The following is a 20,571-nucleotide window of genomic DNA, read 5'->3' as shown; positions in this document are numbered from 1 at the left end:
ATAATAATTGTACGATATAAGCGCACAATTGCAAAAAAAATAAATTAAAATCTGAATTGTGAGATAAAACGTCGGAATTATTATTATTATTATTTTTACTATAATATCATTTCATCTAGTCAACTCACTGGTATAAAATCATGGTTAAAAGAAGTTTCAATAATAGCTATTAAATGGTTTGACTGGGACAGAGCAGATGACCATATTAATAACATTTAAATGGAATTTAATTGGTTAAATTTCTATTGTTAAATTTATACACAGTTTTATACACTAAGAACAAGAAATGCAGACTTTAAAGTGAATCTCAACAGCAAAAGAGTGCGAAGGTTAAGAGAAAAAAACTCAAACTTTATTTTGAAATTGCGTATCGCTCATCAGGCAGACTCGTTTTCCCCCCGCATGCTTCTGACTTCACGAATAGGCGTCTCTTCTTCACGCGAGGACCGAGGAGGAGGAGGGAAACAGAAAATGGCGGACGGTGTTGACCACATCGACATTTACGCTGATGTAGAAGAGGAATTTAATCAGGTTGGTTTACTTTAAACATGTAGATTAGCTTAATAATATATATAAATATTACGTGTTGCACACTAAGATTTAAGAGAGCTCCATACATGCAGCTCTCTGAGGAACTAGGGCGTCTGCTAACTCTAGCAGGTAACGTTAGCTATCGAGCCGCGTTTGTGTATACGTTAATGTAGTGGTTAAAATGGTTATATATCTTATTGGCAGTTGTTTATCGAAATAATGTCTGTTCTATGTTGATATGCATTTGGAACGCGTGTTTGTGGCGCGAAACGAACTCTGCGTCTCGTGCGTTCATTGTTTGTGGTCTCGTGTAAATACAGCAGGCCTGGCGCGAGGCACGATATCGCGTCAACTGGGCAGATTAATATTTATGATCAATAAATGCTACCACAAACGTGTTCACGTTGTATCTAACACTCATAAATGAACTGGTTGGTTGTTGCAGGTTTTATTTTCCCGCAGACCGGGTATTTTAATAAAAATGCAAATTGGGATTTGGAAGCAGGAGCTCAAATCATGGAATCAGATTGATCACGACATTTATTTTATTTACAAGCATTTACTTTGAAGGTTCCCTTATTGTAGGGCTGCAGCTATCGATTCTTTTTGTAATCGATTAATCTAGCAATTAATCGATCGAGTAATCGGATATTTTTGTGTGTGTGTTTTATTAACAGAATAGAAAAGTTATATAGTATTCAAGTTATAAAGCTATCTCATATGTGAATTTTTCTTTAAGATGTTATAATATAACCACTCTAAGCATCTAAGCATATTTGTGTATTCTGGTAGTTTAACGCTGAAGAAGAGCTGTAACGAGACTTGTTGTTCGGTGCGTTTTAACTGAAAAATTAGTACTCCGAATCTTTATTAAAAACCAACAGACTGGGGACTTTAATGTTTTGTTGTTGTCTGTATGTGGCAGACGTGAAATACAAACAAGGTCTCGCAAAGACTGCAATACAATATTTGTTCCTCCATCACGTCCCGGTGTGTACAGTGAATGCATGCTGAAATTATTGTTGCGTGGCTACATAAAAGTGTAAGCATATGTGATGCATTGCTGCAATTGGTCTGACTGGCGTGTGTGTGTGAGAGAGAAGGGGTTCTTTTTTTAGGCTATACTCTTGCAATTGAATGCAAATGTCATCAAAGCTAAAAATCATATCTAGTCAAACCGCATCATCGCTACAAATACAGTATGGGATTAAAATAAGCGAACATCAATAGGCTTAGACTACGTTACCTTTTTTCAGCGAGTTAAATGTGTAATGACCCCACACTTTAGACAATTTCTGCCGTTTATTTACATATTTATTCTCCGCCATCGCGCCAACTATTTCTTCTTTAACAGGTCCGTGTGAATAAACGGTCCGTGTGAAACAATCGAATCCCTGCGCCGCGCGTCATAGGAATTTAACGAGGCTTCGAGGTAGAGTTTTTGCCTCGAGGAATTTTTGTAATCGAGTAACTCGAGGAATCGTTTCAGCCCTACCTTATTGTGTGCTTTAAATAATGTTATGTGCTTTATATAATGTTATGCACTTATGCGTTTTTTCATAAATCACAATAGAAATACATTTTATTACCCTTATTTAAATATCGATTATCTTTATTGATATTACCCATAATACTTTAAATTATGCTTGATTTCTTTCAATGAATTTGCTCATGTTTAAGCTTCTGTCATATTTCTGAAATGTATATTTGTCATTCCCTTATACAGGAATCAGATTATCCTGTCCATGAGCAGATTGACCTGTATGATGATGTCATCTCGCCATCTGCCAACAACGGGGACGCACCTGAGGACCGAGATTACCTGGATAACCTCCCTGCACCTGGAGGCAATGAGGGCTCCAAAGGAGCTCCACCAAACGTCGTCTACACCTACACTGGCAAAAGAATCGCTCTGTACATCGGCAACCTCACATGGGTTAGTCTTGTACCTCTTCATTTTCAAAATATCTTGACATAATGATCATTGGCATCTCCACAATATTGTGCTCACAGAATCTATATACACTACTGGTCAAAAGTTTGATTTACGTTTTTAAACGTTTTTAAAAAGTATGTTAATGCTCAACAACGCTGCATTTTTTTTGATCAAAATACATAAATGTAATATTGTGAAAAAAATTTACAATCTAAGAGAAATAATTATTATTTGAATATATTATGAAATCTAATTTATTCCTGTGATCAAAGCTAATTTTCAGGATATCACACAATCCTTGTTGTGCATATATATATATATATATTAGTACAAAATAGTGCACCCTCATAATTAAAATATTTTCCACATTTTAATGGTTTAATCAAACTTGTAGGGTCATTAAAAACAAATATCATCACTTTTCCCCGTTACTGTGTATATGTATAAATAAATAATATTCTGTTCCAGTGTTCAGATTGTGACGTTGTGCTTTCCTCTTTACAGTGGACCACTGATGAAGATTTGACAGATGCGATTCGCTCCATAGGCATCAATGATGTGCTGGAGATAAAGTTTTTTGAGAATAGAGCAAATGGCCAGTCAAAGGGGTAAGTCTATTCTGTTTTGTCCACACGTCACTGCCTAGGTTAGTTAATGCACAGCTCAGCCCTGTTTTGGCTTTCGACGGCATGGCTTTCTAGATATCTGCACCGAACTTAAACAACCCATATTGATTGACCGCTATCTTTCTGAAACATTATGGTTTTGGGTTTATAGTATATTTTTATTGGACATTTCAAAGATATTTGCAGAATGTATGAACTACCTCTGTGATAACTGTGTATTAGGGGTGGGCGATATCTCTATTTAAAATATATCGAGATATTTTTTAAACACGATATGGATTTTGACACATTGTATACTGATATATTGTTTATATTAATTCTGATTTCGCCACTTTGCTTGTTTGCCTTCTCTGTGCTGTGCTCGCCCCCACCTCCTTGCTTTTGTTCCCCCTCCCCTCGGGTGCAGTGTTGCCAACTTAGTGACTTTGTCGCTATTTTAGCGACTTTTCAGACACCTTTAGCGACTTTTTTTTTTTTTTTTTTCAAAAAAGCGACTAGTGACAAATCTAGCGACTTTTTAGACAAACCTCAGTAACCTCCAGATGTTGCCAGTACTGTTCTGCGAGCGCAAGCTCTTGCTTTCTCCCTGCCGTCACTCTCTCTAACTGCGTCTCCCTTGTTCAGTGAATGGCTGAGATGAGCAGCAGCACATTCATGTGTTGAGCGCGCGGCAGTTTTTTGTTTTTCCACGGACTTGTCACTTATCTACTTCTCTTTTGTTTTATATTTAAAGTTTTGTTTCACCATTTTAATTTCCTTTCTTCTGATTATTACTTGTAATACTCACTATCACAGAGCTTTCACCCAGTTCCCGAACCCTCAATTCAGTTAATTTTACACATATAAAAAAAGTAGTCATTCACTATATCATAGCTACTTGTTCTATTGTCTGACAAAAATAATATAGGAAATGAGAACAGCTTTATTGGACATTCAGCTATATTATATTAAAATACAGAATGTGAGCATGCATTTAGAGAGAAAACACATTAGGCAGGCAGAACGCAAGTACGACGCAATGACGTCATGAATATGCTAATTGGCGTATGACGTCATGAATATGCTAATTGGCGTATGACGTCATCTAGCGACTTTTATGGAAGGCGTTAGCTACTTTCTTTTGAAAATAGTTGTCAACACTGCTCGCGTGTCGTCTCATTCAACATGGCGGTGCCCGCAACCAGCCCCGAGGCTACAGAACTCGTCTCAAAAAAAGAGCTACTGGCTCCATTATATGGAGATACTGCCTACCTTGAGTTGTTTCATTTTTGAATGAAAAGGCAATGAATATGTATTATTTCATCCTTTATTTTACAGTTAAATTATTATTTTTGTATACAGGGATTTTTTTTTTAATGTCGCAGAAGCACTTTGTTCCTACATGAACGCACTTCAATAAAAAAAGACTGTGGTATTTGGCATATTTGTTTTTGCAATAGTTTTTGGGGGATTATTTTTCCTGTAAAGATATCGAGATGTATATCGAGATATATTTTTTGCTCCTTATCGCCCAGCCCTACTCTGTACGTCTACCTTTAACTGAACTTGCAGCTGCATAATGACCGTAAGCTCTTCTTTTAACCTTCAAGATATGGGTAACAAAGACACAATGCACAATGAAACTGTAGGCCTCACCTTAGCTGAACTTGTACCTGCATTATAGTAATCTTTTCTTTGGCCTTCAGCATGTGATAAATGTTTCAAAACAGACTATGCCACTAGTAGGGAGTAGCTAGAAGATTGGATAACTGGATGAGCTAATTAGGAAGAGTTTGAAAGTGCCCAACTGTATGTTTTTGGGCAGACTGTCTAAAGATGAAGAGGCAAACAGCTGTATTTGAGGTCACTGGTCAAAAACAGTATAAAAATGAGTTACGAGTGTAATTGTTAGTTGTTCTGCAAGCATCTCTGCTTTGTCTTTGGCATCTGGAGCTCTGTAACTTGAGTGATTTCTTGCAAAGAGAAGATTTTCTCCACGACAACTTCTCATCGGCTCTGTTCAACAGGTTTGCGCTGGTCTGCGTGGGTTCAGATTCCTCGTCCAGAAAGCTGATGGATCTGCTGTCTAAACGGGAGCTGCACGGACAAAACCCGATCGTCACTCCTTGCAACAAACAGTCGCTGAGCCAGTTTGAGATGCAGTCCCGAAAAAGTGAGACCGTAATTCGCAGATGATTCGACAGTTTGCATTTACTTAAATTTATTGATTTAAAGGATTAGTTCACCTCAAAATGATAATTTTTTATATTCTTGTATATCCAAGATGTTCATGTCTGTCTTCAGTGGAAAATAAATTAAGTTTTTTGAGGAAAACATTTCAGGATTTTTCTCCACACAGTGGACTTTAACGCTAACCAAATTGTTGAAGTCCAAATCAATGCAGTTGCAAAGGGCTCTGCACGATCCCAGCTGAGGAATAGGGTCTTATCTAGCGAAACGATCGGTCATTTTCTAAAAAAAATAAACTGTATATAATTAACCACAATAGTTCGTCTTGTGCTGGTCTGCGATGTGCCAGGCATTACATAATCACGTTGGAATGGACGTAGGTGGAAGTACCGCCCCATTGTTTACAAGCGTGGAGGAGGATCGTTCAAATTTTATTGTATGTTGAATGACATATTTATGTCTTTGTGTCAGTTTATTGTTTAAAATGGTCCTTTCGTGTGCGTATCCTTGATGTTTCAATCTTTTGACTCCCAAACTTTTTCTTCCGCCTACGTCCAGCGTGACCTTTCCAAAGTGATTGCGTAATGCCTGGCGCAAAGCCCTTTGAAACTGCATTGATTTTGACTTCAACCGTTTGGTTACTGTTAAAGTCCACTGTGTGGAGAAAAATCCTGAAATGTTTTCCTCAAACTTAATATCTGTTCCACTGAAGAAAGACAGACATGAACATCTTGGATGGCATTGGGGTGAGTAAATTATAAGGAAATTTTCATTTTAAGTTGAACTGATCCTTTAACACGGTTTGTGAGGCTTCTGTTGTGTGTGTGCTGCAATTCTTTTAAAATCAATTTTTGTCCACCCAGGCACACAGTCGGGGCAGATGTCAGGAGAGGGGAAGGCTGGGCCTCCAGGAGGAGGTCGCAGTGGCTTCCCTCCCGGCAGGGGTCGAGGACGCTTTCCGGGCCAACCTGGCCCAGGTGGAGACCGGTTTCCTGGACCTGGTGGGCCTGGTGGACCTCCGCCACACTTTCCAGGTACAAATCTCTAAATCAGGGTCCTAAACTGAGTTTCGTGAGGGAACTGCAAGTGGTTTGTAAGTTGATGAAATGCCAATAATTGACCTTATGACAGCGTTTACATAACCATGTGCACTTCTTTTCAAGTGCGGCTACTCTTTCTATGTTTATCAAACATAATGACAACGCAAGTTGGCTCACTCTCTGATGTATCACTGTGCATTTTATCTTTTGTGCAAAATCAAGGAGACTTTTGTATCAGGTTTAGTTGAAACTCGAAATGTAACCTAGAAGACAAGAAAATGGTGAAATCACAAGGAGAAAACAAATTGGACGGTTGACCTCAAAAACATTGATATTAACAGATAGAAAAATCTTCGCAGATGCAATCAGGGTGAGGAAGTGTTTTTCCTTAAAATAGTTATCTCTGGCTGCATGTCTCATTTATGACGTGACGGACCGTTGAAGCTGAAGATGGCTGCGCCCTAGTAACAAACAACAAACTAGCATCACTGTTTTCCCCCTTGTAACTACTTCAGCAGTTAGGCGTAAAAAAAAAAAGTTTGGTTCCGGTTGGTTGTCAGTCGAGGTCATGGGTCGGTAGGGACTTTATTTTTTTTAGTGGCAGCAAGGGATAGGAAGGAAATTATTTTTATTTTTATTTTTTATTTACAGTAGCGATTGATAAGCTACTCTATTTTTTCATAATGTACAAAGATCGCAGTAAGCATCGTCAACTTCATCTTTGCAGCCAACACACAAAAAAACACTTGTTTATTAATAAACAATTAAAATGTCTCCTTGCTATATTTGACATTCATAATCATTACTTTTGCCGGTTCTTTGTGAGAGCTTTTAGGTGCTTTATTGGCAGCGCTACCCATACATGTTACATGAACGTGTCACCACTGCATCACCACACCTCCAAAATAATCAAGGTTTGTATCGAATTGTGCGTCAAAAATCGTGATACGAACCGAATCGTGGGTTTGGTGTATCGTTACACAGCCCTATCAAATATCTAACGCGCCGCATTTTTTGGCGGTAACAGCGTTATTGAGATGGGAAGAGTAATCAATTAGATCACTGCAAGTGGCTGAAAAGTAAGCAAACATATGCGCTGAATTAGAGACAGTAAAGGTGAGTGGGTCCATTGGTCTTAAAAAGTGGGTGGGTCTTGTCCCACCCATATACTATGGTTCTGACGCCCATGTGTTAAATCATATAAATATTAACTTTAAACTCTCAGGTAGACTTAAAGAAATATTTTAGTTCAAAGGGGTTTGGCTGAGAAAACGGTTTGGGAATCCCTGCCCCCCATTCCTTATGTAGTCTTTCCTCAATGCAAGTTGTAAATTATTTTGCAGGTATGCAAGGACCACCGCGTCCTCCCTCTGGCCCACCTGGGCCTCCGGGACCCCCTGGCCCCCCTCCACCTGGACAAGGTCTCCTGCCGCCTCTCGGTGGACCTCCTCACAGAGGAGACCGCCCTCCACCTCCCGTCATTTTTCCTGGTCAGTTTGGTCAACCTCCAATGGGTCCGATGCCTCCTGGCCCGCCTCCACCAGGATACGGGCCCCCCCCAGGCCCCCCACCACCTCAGCAAGGTCCGCCCCCTCCCGGACCCTTCCCACCCCGTCCACCTGGGCCCTTAATACCCCCGCTTGGCCTTGCACCTCCACCTCACATGCAGGGACCCCCACCTGGAGGTCCACCACCAGCTCCTCACGTCAACCCAGCCTTTTTCCCTCCACCTGGAAACAACAACATGCCACCGTCCGACGGCAGGGGTCCTCCACCCGGCGACCCCTACGGCCGCCCTCCTCCTTATGACCGAGACTACGGCCCGGGTGGCAGGTAATAAACACCTCACCTTCACTTCTGTAATTCTCACCCTTTAATGAGATCTCAGGTCTTATTGGTGGAAACTGAGTCCCATTTGTTGTTGACCATATACTAGGGCTGCACAATTTAATTTAATTTATCTGTATATAAAAAATTCCTATAGCTATTAAAAACATTTGCTATTGTGATTTAAAATGAGGGAGGTTTTTTGTTGTTGTTTTAAGATGCGGGTTTGTTCTTGTTTGTAGGGCTGCACAATTTGGCCTGAAATTGAGATTATCAATGTAACTATAACAATAATAAGAATACTTTTATATGAAGACTATTTTAATATTTAGTAATAAGTAATTAAATTTAAAATTTAAAATGTTATTACAATAATTACATTGTAACATTAAAGTATTAAAAAATGTGGTTATACTATTTTTTACAGTGTCCTTTTTACATGTTACATGTACTTACCATAGTAATAACAGTAAATGATGCATAATTACACGCAACTAACCCTCAACCAAACCCTAATCCTAGCCTATAGTAGGTACATGTTAATTAAAATTACTCAGTACTTGAGTCTATAATTGCACTGTAATAATTACACCTTAAAAAATAGTGTAACCAAACTTTTTTACTGCACAACTGTAAAATGACTATTCAAATATTTATTGTCTAAAGCTGCTAGTGTAAAAACAATGCCACTCTGAAGAATGCAGTGCGTTTAGATAAGTCGCAGTAAGCGATATATTGCAAAATGGGTTTTATTCAAATTAATCGTGCAGCCCTACTGCATACTACCTACTACATACTCCAGAATTGGGCAATGTTGGTTAAAAAAAGAAGAAAAAGAAAGTGAAATGTGTAGCCTAAAACTGACCCTGAATCTCCTCTCTGGCCTTTCTTCAGTAACTTCAGACCCCCTGTAGTATGTGGCTTTGAGCCCTGGATAAACGAGGGGTTGGTTGATGTGAAAAACTCTGGCCAGCACTTGCACAATACAAGTGATCAAGGGTTAGTGATGTAACCGTCCGCTGAGACCAGGATCCCGAAATGGGACCTTCGTTTCAGGCTTGAGTGTTGAGTGTGCAGCATTTCTGCAGTGATTTTTCAACTAGTGATGCACCGAAACACCGAAAACGAAATCCAAATATAAAGTTGCAGTAATTGAACTTTATGCTGTTCAGTGTCTCGTGCTCTCAGGTGCTAAATGAGTGAAAGTTCTTCGGCAACAAATTGTAATTATTGCTAACATTTTTGGTCTTGGTAAAATGCATCCACATGCTGTGCACAAAATAGATGCTTACACAATCAAAACAATTTTCAATCAGTTATTCTGGCCCTCCAAAACGGTTCCGGCCAAAACCAAAAAAATTTTTTCTTACTGTTTCAGCTGAATATGTTTGGTTGCCGAAATTTTGGTGCATCGCTAATTTTAACATGATGCAATGCAATATGATCCAGCGTTAACAGCACTGCTGCACTTTGTGTGAATTTGGCCCTCGGTGCATTTGTTTTATTCTGACTTATGTTTTTAGTTTGCATATCTTAATGCAACTTTTTTTTTCTCTTGTAGGGACATGGATGCGTCTCGAACTCCTCTGAGCGAAGCAGAGTTTGAGGAGATCATGAATCGTAACCGAGCGATCTCCAGTAGTGCTATCTCAAGGGCTGTGTCGGATGCGAGCGCAGGTGCGAACGTGATTTAGTTTGTTTTGGTTTGTATGGTGGTAGTTAAATTGTCTTTTTTGCAGCTAATTTATATGAAATAAATCCTACTATTAGAAGTTTTTTTTGTTATTATTGTTTTTTAGCAATTTCAAAGCCACATAATGATCAAGTTGTTTACTAGGTGCTGCTTAATTCAAGATTCACACGTGGTAATTTATTGGAAGGTTAAATAAGCTTCCTTGTCATCATGTCTTTTTTGTCAAATTCCAATAACTGTTAAACAAACATGGCTGCACTGTTTTTAAAGGTAATATTCAATGTTTTTATTTAGGAAAATGGCTGATGTATTCAATGCATCACCTGAATGCATTTTCAAATTGTCTAGTTTAAATCTTAGAGTCCCCCTGTAGTCAATAATTTATCCCTTAAAACTCATCTTTGATCACCAAAATGACGAACTTTTTTCCTTAATTTCTTCATGCCTTAAAATAGCTTGAATTATAACTCTACACCCTTGCCTCATTTAGTATATGCGGTTCTATGAATATGCAAATTAGCCCGCCTCCACTCACTCGCACCAGCTCAGAGATCCACTCATTGACGGGATTGGTTGCAAGGTAGTTTGTGACTTCAGAAACACCAGTGATTTCAAACCGTGTTTTTGTTACTGTCTTTGGATCACTGCAGTTTAAGGAGAAAATGCTCAGCAATGGTGTTAACTTGTGAATTTGCACATGGTTTGTCTTAAAGCATAACACCACCACATAGACATATAAAAAGCATTAATAGCTCGATTTTCACCACAGGGGGACTTTCAATGTTTGTTAATTGTATGACTTCAGTTATTTACCTTGTTCTCATCATCATCATCATGTTTAATCTAAATGACTAATTTTGCAGCTGATTACGGCAGTGCTATAGAGACTCTGGTGACGGCCATCTCTCTAATAAAGCAGTCGAAGGTTTCCGCTGATGACCGCTGTAAGGTTCTCATCAGCTCACTACAGGATTGCTTACATGGAATTGAATCCAAATCCTATGGATCTGTGTCGAGGTAAATATCTTGTGGATTTTTGTTTTTGTTGTGGAGGATTATTCATTTTTGCATGATCTTTCGTCTAAGTGAAACATGTTTTAAGACCACTTTTTGCTGATGTAACCAGCACCACAAGGGCAGGTAAAAATTCAGGGATTGGAACCAAATAAGGCTTTAATGGGCATTCTCAGTTCAATTTTGAACGTTGCGCAGCCCTAGTAAAATCAACTAATAATATCAGAGCCTAACATGTTCTTTTTCGTGATCTTATCAAATCCAGATGGAAAAATAGTCTTGCCCTGTTTTTTCTGTTGAATTAAATTACTTCATGCATTTTCAGTTTGCCTCAATGCATTAAATTAGTGCATGATTTGCATTAATGCATTCAATTTAAAGATTTTAAATTTGCATGAATTAAATAACTTGATGCATTGCAGCAAAGTATTTCATGTGGTTTCATATTCTCTTTAATGCTTTTCACCCTTTAGCAGACGGGAAAGGTCCAGGGAGAGGGACCACAGTCGCTCTCGTGAAAAGAACCGCCGACACAAGTCTCGCAGCCGAGACCGGCACGAGGACTATTACCGGGAGCGTAGCCGTGAGAGAGACCGCCATCGCGAACGAGACCGAGACCGTGAGAGAGACCGAGAACGTGAAAGGGAATATCGCCACCGTTAGTTGGAGAGGAAGGTGTGTATCCTGTTTGTTTCTCTCTGTCTGTCTTTCTTTCTCCTCTTTCCCTTCAGGATTCAGATGTACTTGCATCCTATCCTGCAGAGGTTGGGATATCACAGGTAGGTGATCAGAAAAGGTGAGCCTTTGATCCTACAATTCGACCATGTACTGTCATTTTCCCTACGGCTAATCTATTTTTTTTTCTCTTTTATTTTATGGATGTAGCATGATCTGAGTACACTGATCCTTTAAATTTGTGTACCGGTCTTGAAGCCATTTATTGTACAATATCAGCTCCAGAAACTATAAACTGTCCGGCACTGTTATAAAAAAAAGCAATTGTGTTGTGCACAATCCAGTTTGTCTTTGGAGGGATTTTATGTGTATTTAAATGTTTTTTAAAAAAACAGAATGCCTTTCATAAACATTGCACTTTAGTATTTGTCCATTTTAGCTTGAGATTTGCTCCAAGTTTAAAGACTATGCCAATTTTGTCTAGGTCAAGCAGAAAACTACCTTTATCATACTTTGCCTAATTGTTTGACAGAAAAATCTGGATGTATTGCATGTCTTTAGGGTTGCAATTCTGAAATATAAATTCCACCTGTTATCATAAATGTGAAGAGAATTTGGTTGTAGTTGGATGAGAGAAAATGAATGTTTGTATTTCACATTGAAACATTTACTGATTTCAGTGAATGAGCAAAATCATGTTTCTCAGGTTGTGCATTGACATTCCTGTAGGCAGATTTGATATTGACATAATGGTTTTCCTAGTGTTTAGTTCCACATTGAACTGAATGTTGTGAAAAACAAATGAATGGAGTCAAATTGATCTGCATTGGCATTTAAAAATACGTTTGCTGTAGTCTTATGTCAGGTTGAGTTGTGCATGGTGTTGGCCATATCAAATCTTTTCATGTTGTGCCTTATGAATGAAGTATTTAGTCTTGAACATCTGTACAGTATAATTTCAGAAAAGCATTCTGAATGTCTTCTGTCAGAGCAAGTTAAATGTCTTTTACTGTGAAGGGTATTTCAGACGTCACTGTGCGTCCTAGTATTTCTGCAAGGTTTAAAGTCATATTTGCAGGGTTTTAGTAGTAAAAGTTTTTCCATCTTAAAAGCTAATTATCTGAATTTGACATTTTCTTAGTTGACATTAATTCGTTATTCATTTATTTTCCATGTTTGTTAATGTTACACCTTAGATTACTCAGATGTAGCAGTTCTTCACCATTGACACTTAACTCACTCAAGCATTTGTTTTAACTGTAAAATAAAACTACAGATCTGCAAGGTCAGAATGTGGCGCTACTGGGCAAATAATACAAAGTATGCCTTACATATTAATATCTTCCTCACTGCTTTTATGAATGGAAAAGAACTGCTATAGCTTTTCCAAAGTGAACATTTTTACTTTTTTTTTATTTAATTTTTTTCTAATCATACTCATGTTTGTAATGATTTACAATTGCTTTTATTTAATATGCAACCAGTATTTAATAAATATTTTCACAGTCAGTATTTAAATTTATGTAGCATGTCCTCAGTTCAAACCCTTTTGGTCTTAGTTAATTTTCTGACTGAGACACATTACTGTCACTGTCTCACTTGTGGCCTGTTGCTTCATAGCTCTGTGTGACTGTTTCCTACAGGCTAAATTTTGTACTGTATGTAAATGCTGAGGACACCATAATATCATGTGTGATCCATTGTGAGTGATCTCACATACATTTGATTTTAGATGCATAGAGACGTTATCAACTGTCCATAGACAAAATTATGAAACTAGAACTGCAACAGAAGTTGGCTAATTTTTAGCAAATAGATTGCAATCATTGTAAATGCATAAACTCAAGCACAATTACGTTGTCAATTTTGTTTCATGTAATTCTGGCAAGAAAATCTTCCAAATTGTTCTGGCCTCCTAGCCAAAAAATCTGAAATTGCCAATTAATCGGGTTGTCTTTTTTATTTTTATTTTTATCTGTATTATCAATTGTTAACCTTAATTGTACAGTCTATAATTGAAGCAACACTAATCAGGGAAAGACTATTGGGTTCCAAAGCCATTAGCTAACAGAATTTACCTTGCACTTTTAATACATGCTGTTTCTCTTATGCTGGGTTCAGACTACATAATATCGGCCAGATTTTGGCACGATCTGTTTGACGTAGGATGCCGTATTGGTTCATAAATGGCAATGGCCGTCGAGACTTGAAAAATCATCTTTTTATCTTGTATAGTGTCATCATAGACAACCAACATCATGTCCAAAAGACCGGGGTTACCAGGACGGGGTGAAAAAAGATAAATCCTAGCGAATGATAGCAGAGGCACTTTAATGCTGGAATTAGCATTAAAGGGATAGTTCGCCCAAAAATAAGTATTCTGTCATTTACTCGCCTTCCTGTTTTTCCAAACCTGTATGAGTTTCTTTTTTCTGTTGAACACAAGATATTTTGAAGAATGTTGGTAACCAGACAGTTGATGGACTTCCTTTTTTTCAACTGTCCACAGTATATGGCTACCTTCAACTGTCTGATTTAGGGATGGCGAAAACTAAAAATTTTCTTGACCGACCACCGAGCCTCATTAGCCGGTTGAAACCGGTTAACCGATTAGTTTAAAATATACCACGCTATTTGAAATAACAGCCATTTCGAGCCGCGCCTGCAATTTCGCAACTCTGTCGCATCTCTCTCTGCCTCCTGGCTGCTCACATACACACACATACACACACACACACACACACACACTGCCCCGGTGCCGCACTTCCACTCACGTCACTTTTTTAAAATCCCCTACAGCGTGAAAAATGAGTCCCGCAAACGCGGCGCCGAGGAGCTTGTATGTAATCGGAGGGCAAATGGCTCCTTAGTTTCGAAATGGTTTGGGTACAAGGTGATCGCGTTGAAAATAAAGGCGTTAGTCTAGCGTTAGAAGCTCATTTGAAACATTGCAGCGTCTCATTTAAGAAAATGACAGCTCCGAAGAGACTTAGTTTGAGGTAACGTTAGTGCTAACAATAATAAAAAAAGATGATCATCACCTTATCTGTTACCACTGAAATGTAGATGTAATGTATTTCTACAGTATTACTACTGTATTTAAGCACTGTATCACACAAGTTGCAACTTACTGTGTCAATCTTTTTGGTGAAATGGTCCCACACACTACTTTTCTTTGCACGCTTCATCCTGTCGTCTGCCCTGGCTCTAACCTCGAGTGTTTTAGCCTGTAGCCTTTACTTTTCGCAAACCTTGTGAGCGCGCTAACCCAACCGCTGTGACCTCGCGCCAAATGTTTTTAATGGTTTATTAAGTACAAACAGGCGAGTTATGAAAAATTGAGTGTGAGGGATTTGTTCACTACACACAAAAATATCTTGGAATAAGATGGCTAACTGTAGTAGCGTTTAGTCCACTGTCTATAATAGCCTAATTCAGAGATCACTTTTTTTTTTTAACCGACTACCGACAACTTTGATCGGTTAGCGTTGAGACTGTCAACCATCGGTCAAACGGTCATCGGTTAGCATCCCTAGTCTGATTACCAACATTCTTCAAAATATCTTTTGTATTCAAACAAAGAAAGAAACTCATACAGGTTTGGAACAACATGAAGGCGAGTAAATGACAGAATTTTTATTTTTGGGTGAACTATACCTTTAAGATAACATGCCGCTTCGGTAGCCAATGTTAACGCTCTTGTTTCCGAAAGTCATTTGATATTTCTGCCTTCTGAATGACTTCACATACATCGTTAAATGTGGCAAGCGATGATTGATTGGTTTTGAGAAATGTGTTTCTGTCCACGATAGAAGAATTTAGGAGTTAAAATCACAATCTGACACAGTGACTATCATAACAGGCAAAAATTGTGTATTCTAAACCCGACATTAAAGACAGCATTTTAGATCAGGTGAGATTGAGTAAAGATTTTTATGCACTGAAGGATTTTAAAGCATTTGCTCCGTGCGTACAGCCCTGTTACGTTGGGTTTATTGGGATATTTGGATGTAGTGTCCATTTGTATGGGTGGAAATGACTGTTTTTCCAAGGTTGTTTGTGTAGTTTTTCCTCAAGTAATGGTCCTGACATATTGAAGGGTTTAATCCCCACCCCCCTTTCCTCTGTTCAGTATTGTGCTTTATAAGATTCTGTCACAGGATTGGACAAACTTATGTTTTTGTAGTAGTTACAGGTTGTGCTAATAATTGTCATTCCAAACAAACTAAACTGTGATATCCTTAATTCAGTGCGAGAGTTTTCATGTGTTAATGTCTAGGTAAAGTAAAATTAATATTTATGAAATTTCTGTAGTAAAATGGGCTGAGACCTATGAATATGGCTATAGTAAGACACAGGTTAATGTTTTAATAAGAAATCACATCTTCAGTACGTTTTATTTCATGTCCATTTCTCTTGTTACAACAGATGCTCAAAAGAATAATTCGTTTCTGAATTATTTGTCCAACCCTGTGTACTGTAACTCCAGTGTCCACCGAATCACTAGAATCAAGCTAGTCGTTCATTTGCAGTTTTTATTTCATTTTTATTATATAAACTCCTAGAAACTTAGCTTCTAGGTCACGTTATGCATAAACATTATGTAGAAAACTGTAAACTCAATGGTAGAAAACGATGTAAATAAGCATTGCATCTTAATTAATAAAATGCATAGTTTTGCATCGAGGGTAATCAAAATTGAAATGTGGATTTGATGCTTATTCTCAGAGGTGCAGTGGACACTGTATATTTTATTATGTGCTTAACAGAAAGTTGTTCTCTATGGGGGAAATAAGATTTTTCCTGTTGTAGCAAAAATACAGAACTCATTTAATTTAGTTTAATTGTAATCGACTAGTTAACTGCTCTAAAGAAACTTAAATGATTGGATGAGCGTTTGAAAAAAAATCAGTAGTATCTTTTAAGTAGTTAACCATGTGTAGATGAGTCTTTAGTCTTCATTACCCATAATTGAACGATTGTTTTGGCGACATTAAATTTGAATGTTCTGTTTTACTCCTTTTTAGATGTGAAAATATTTAATCAGAAATAGATATGAAGTGTAAGAAATGAGCACTAATGACCTGGATCACTTCTGCTTCTAGAATTATAATTTACCTGTGAACTTGATTTTGTGCAACAAGCCAAAAAAAAAACTCAATTACTATGAGTTAACCTTGTTTAAAGCCATAAGAGGTCATACATGTTTTACATCCAGTGAGACAAACCAATCAGCCAATATGTCAAATCAGTATCACAATGCAGGAATCATGCAATGCGTACTGTCTAACTTCTAGCTTATGCAATTCAACTGAATAAATTGAATGCATGTTCTTTTGTTTTAAGTCATGCTCAAAATTATATATCCTTTTATCCTCAACTTGTTGCAAACCTGTATGTTTTTTTTTTTTTTTTTCATTAAATGAGCTAAAATGTGCCCTTTTAAAATACAAAAGTACTTGGAAAATCTGCTTTGTTGACAATACAGATGCTGATTTGTATGAATTTGTGTTTGATTGATTTGTCTCGGTGGAACTAAAAGCCATATATTTTCATATGACTTTAATACATATTTTGACAACTGGTTAACTCTTATGAATTACAGTTTTGATGTGAGTTATTGTGCGTCTGGATACATATAAGGATTATAATTTCCATGAAAGAATGATAATTGCTATTGACTAGGTAATCCGAGTGTAAGTGAAGTATTTGCTCAGTTGTCGTGTTAAGTACATGTTTCATAGTTCTGCATGCCATTGTCTATGCTTTTGTCATCTTTTCACACTGTATTGATGCACTGATTCCAGGGACTTGTCTTAAATAGTGTTGTATGTTTTTAGCATTTCCAGTTATCACTGACTACATTTACATGTGCACCAGTAATGTGATATTTTCCAATAATCAGAGTACGGTCTTAATTGCAGCAAGATGTTTACATATTAATGCCATTATTCACTTACCCCAGTGCACAGCACAAATAATAAACTCACATAAAGTAGGCTTGTTACTGGCCAAGCTCTTTCAGCGCGATTTGTTCGCCAGTTCTCTTGTAATCTGCCTAAATTTTTTCCCGGTGACGTGTAACAAATGCCTCCATTTCAATGTTTTTGATGATGCCCCCTAATAGTCAATGAGAAGAGGCTTAACCGACCAAATTAATTAACATTTAAAGCCCTATTCGCACAGGATTAGTATTATCTGGTGACCTCGTGTGAATTAGAAATCACCCCCTACATCTGAATTTCGCATTCGCACGGGAAAAGCGAAGCCTGGGATTTTACTCCACTTATCTCCCGGATATGATGTCAATAGGCTATTGCTTCGAAATGTCTTGTCGCTATTATAGGTCTAGCTGTATGATATATCATAAACAGAATAATGTTCCTTACCGCTGCTATATATCTCATCCATCTAATCGTTTTTGTTTTTGCTCTTCTGATGGTTTTCAGCTTTCTCTTTCTGCAAATTGTATGATGTATAGTGATATGACCCAGCACCCAAAATACTATCAAAACACTCCAACTACATTCTTCGTGAAAGATGGATTAAAAAAAGCGCACAGAGAACAAAAACCTTGAAAGAAAATTATAGACAACCCCGCCAAATCAGAGATGCCGATTTGCACGGGACTAATATCACATGACCTCGGTGTTCGGCGAAATATGGTAGGTCATTTGCGGGGGAATTTTTACTTTATAAATTACAGACATGGCGGTTCGCACAGGATTAAGATCACAGACAACCTCCGCAATTTCTTACAAATGACTAGAGGTCACCAGGTAATATTTATCCCTTGCGAATAGGGCTTCAGTCACTTATTTCTTCAGGACCCAAACATGCACATGCCCACTTTGATCAGACTGGAATCGATGCGATTAAATTGTTTACATGCCTGTTTATTGCTATTTAAAATCAATATCCACCACATTTAACTACGGTTATTTGCTTAAATTGCCTAAATTTTGCCGCAATATTGCCTTAATCTCATTGTTCACATGGAGGGTGCATGTGAACGTAGTCACTGTTCTCCCTGACTGCAGTTAATATACTTTTGTACCCAATTCTGTGCTGATGTGAAACTAAAATACATTTAAGTATTACCCTATATTGCTATAATCAATAGGAAACAAATTGCCCCTTAGGCTGGTGCTGTTATAAAATTGATTTAACGTTTGCATGCCTGTGTATGTCTGGGACAGTCTGAGCGTGTGTAGATGTAGAGGGGAAAAACATCTGTGTGTGTTTCTGGGTTCTGTGCCCCAAAACAAACTGCCACCTTCGTTTTGACACCTTTCAGCTGAACGCAAGAGGAGGAGGAGAGACGTCAGGAGCAACGTGGATTCATCCGACAGCATCCCGCATCGCAGAGCGCTGGACTCCGGACACGAGGAGAGTTCTGTCAAATATTATACACTCACTCTTAATTCCCAACAGCTCTTGTTTTATTTTTTTTACTTTTATTTGGAAGTAGCTGTGTGCTAAGTCAGTTCAGCTTTTGACAAATAATTTGCTTGCTCATTCGAAACCAGAACAACTTTCCGACTGCTATAATGTTGTAAATTGTCAGTTAGCTAGATTTGTTTTTATAGGAACTTTTTTTTTTCCATGTTTCTTCCCCCTTTGCCCTTGTCCATATAATGTTTGTAAGTGTCTTTTGCCTTGATTATTAAATAGAATCTGTGTTGTAATAAAGTGTGTACTGGGGTTGTTGCTTGTTCATAATTAAGGTTTATACTTGCCATTTGGGTCAATTTCCATTTGGGTCAATCTCCATTTTAGCCAAAAGACAAAATTTGTCCTACACTTGACAATCCCCCCCCCAAAAAAATTTGTATCTTTACTTTCTATAAATGCTGTGCCATTGTGCCTTTTCCAGTTTTACCCAATTTCAAGAGTTTCCATGCAGTGGTTTCAGTGTTTAAAGAGGTGATGGTGACGTTTTGGGTAGATTTATCATTCATGTTCATATTCCAAATTATTTGCCAATTCTTGTAGGGTTTTATCTTTCCATGAAACTTTTCAGTGGTTTTCTTGATTGTAATTGGAATGAAATGCTCCTAATTTTTGTAGTCAGTTTATTTTTAGAACACAAATCACTTGAGTCGTAAATATTAATACAAAATACTCCGCATTTGTAATGTATCGGACACGTGTACATTTCTTTATGCATATATCTTATGTTCATATATGTGTGTGTATATACAGGCAATATTGTAATTTGTCCTTTATTACTGTTTGATTCTGCTAATTTAAAATTTTAACTTGAGATTTATGCAAATTGACCAATGCATTTGTATGGATTGATCTTAATTTCTCAACTTGTCTGTCGCTTGTAAAAAGGTTAGTTTTTAGATCCATTGTCTCACTTCACTTACGGCAATGTTTGCCAGTGATGTAATGAGCAGTGTCGGCAACTAGTCTGTCAAATGACCATCACTGCTTACTGTAAATATGCAAGTACTTTATTTTGAAACTTTGAATGCATTAATAGATTTGAGGGATGCACTTGGACTATGGGGTGTTTGTCACACTGACCGCTGTGGTCGGGTTTCATCTGTTGAACAACAGAAAATAAGATTCATGTGAACACAATTACTCCCTTGTGGCCTGTGTTTTTAATGGTTTTTTTTAATGCAAATAGAGTAAGTTCTATGCTAGTTTCTAGTGGTTTTTTGCAACTGAATACTCTGGTGATGAAGTGGATGAACGACTGTATTGTGGGTTCCTGTTCCCTGGACTGAATCATCTGGACTGAGAGGTAAGTCAATTTTGCCTTGTATCTTATTGAAGTGGATACGCCTGTGTTTTTGTTGACCCAAGCATTTACAGCTCTGAATGGACATTTTGTTGTAATATTGCTAGTTATGCAGTTATACTTGTACATTGCAGTTATGCTTAAACTTTTCAGGACCTTCTGTTGGATGGCGTTTTCTCTGATGCATTTTCATTCATTGTGCATAGACATTTGAGGTGGTTCAGTCCACATATTATTAAATTCGTGATTAATGTGGGCTACCTATTTCAAAATAATTTTGCCAATCAATAAATTTTTCCCACACT

The 20,571-nt window shown here is 37.7% G+C and overlaps 1 protein-coding gene across 4 annotated transcripts; it reads left to right on the top strand.

The window, feature by feature from the left end:
* The first annotated feature begins 390 nt into the window (after positions 1-390).
* Positions 391-20,103, top strand: cpsf6 (cleavage and polyadenylation specific factor 6). Of its 4 annotated transcripts, none has more exons than XR_013205411.1 (11): positions 391-531; positions 2,258-2,467; positions 2,972-3,075; positions 5,100-5,245; positions 6,126-6,296; positions 7,646-8,135; positions 9,024-9,128; positions 9,691-9,806; positions 10,686-10,839; positions 11,310-11,615; positions 11,722-20,103. XR_013205411.1 is itself a non-coding variant. In XM_077235033.1 (11 exons), the coding sequence occupies exons 1-10, from the start codon at positions 403-405 to the stop codon at positions 11,497-11,499; spliced, it is 1,815 nt and encodes a 604-aa protein (XP_077091148.1). In that variant the 5' UTR covers positions 391-402; the 3' UTR covers positions 11,500-11,511; positions 18,809-20,103. The 4 variants fall into 4 exon arrangements, 2 of the variants coding, with proteins under 2 accessions (XP_077091148.1, XP_077091149.1); XM_077235033.1 differs by having other exon boundaries at positions 11,310-11,511; positions 18,809-20,103; XR_013205413.1 differs by lacking the exon at positions 9,024-9,128 and having other exon boundaries at positions 392-531.
* The last annotated feature ends 468 nt before the right edge of the window (positions 20,104-20,571 follow it).

The sequence above is a fragment of the Siphateles boraxobius genome, unplaced genomic scaffold (assembly GCF_051911475.1).
Source record: "Siphateles boraxobius isolate OS27281-9 unplaced genomic scaffold, OSU_SipBor_1 19, whole genome shotgun sequence".
Lineage (NCBI taxonomy): Eukaryota > Metazoa > Chordata > Actinopteri > Cypriniformes > Leuciscidae > Siphateles > Siphateles boraxobius.
This window is presented reverse-complemented; position numbering and strand designations above follow the sequence as displayed.

What these genes read in the sequence shown, in the direction of transcription:
- cpsf6 (XM_077235033.1), top strand. Translation starts at nt 403, where the DNA reads ATGCTTCTGACTTCACGAATAGGCGTCTCTTCTTCACGCGAGGACCGA. An exon ending in GACTACGGCCCGGGTGGCAG is followed by an intron (nt 8,136 to 9,023) that starts GTAATAAACACC and finishes GCCTTTCTTCAG; the next exon opens with TAACTTCAGACCCCCTGTAG. An exon ending in TCCTATGGATCTGTGTCGAG is followed by an intron (nt 10,840 to 11,309) that starts GTAAATATCTTG and finishes TTCACCCTTTAG; the next exon opens with CAGACGGGAAAGGTCCAGGG.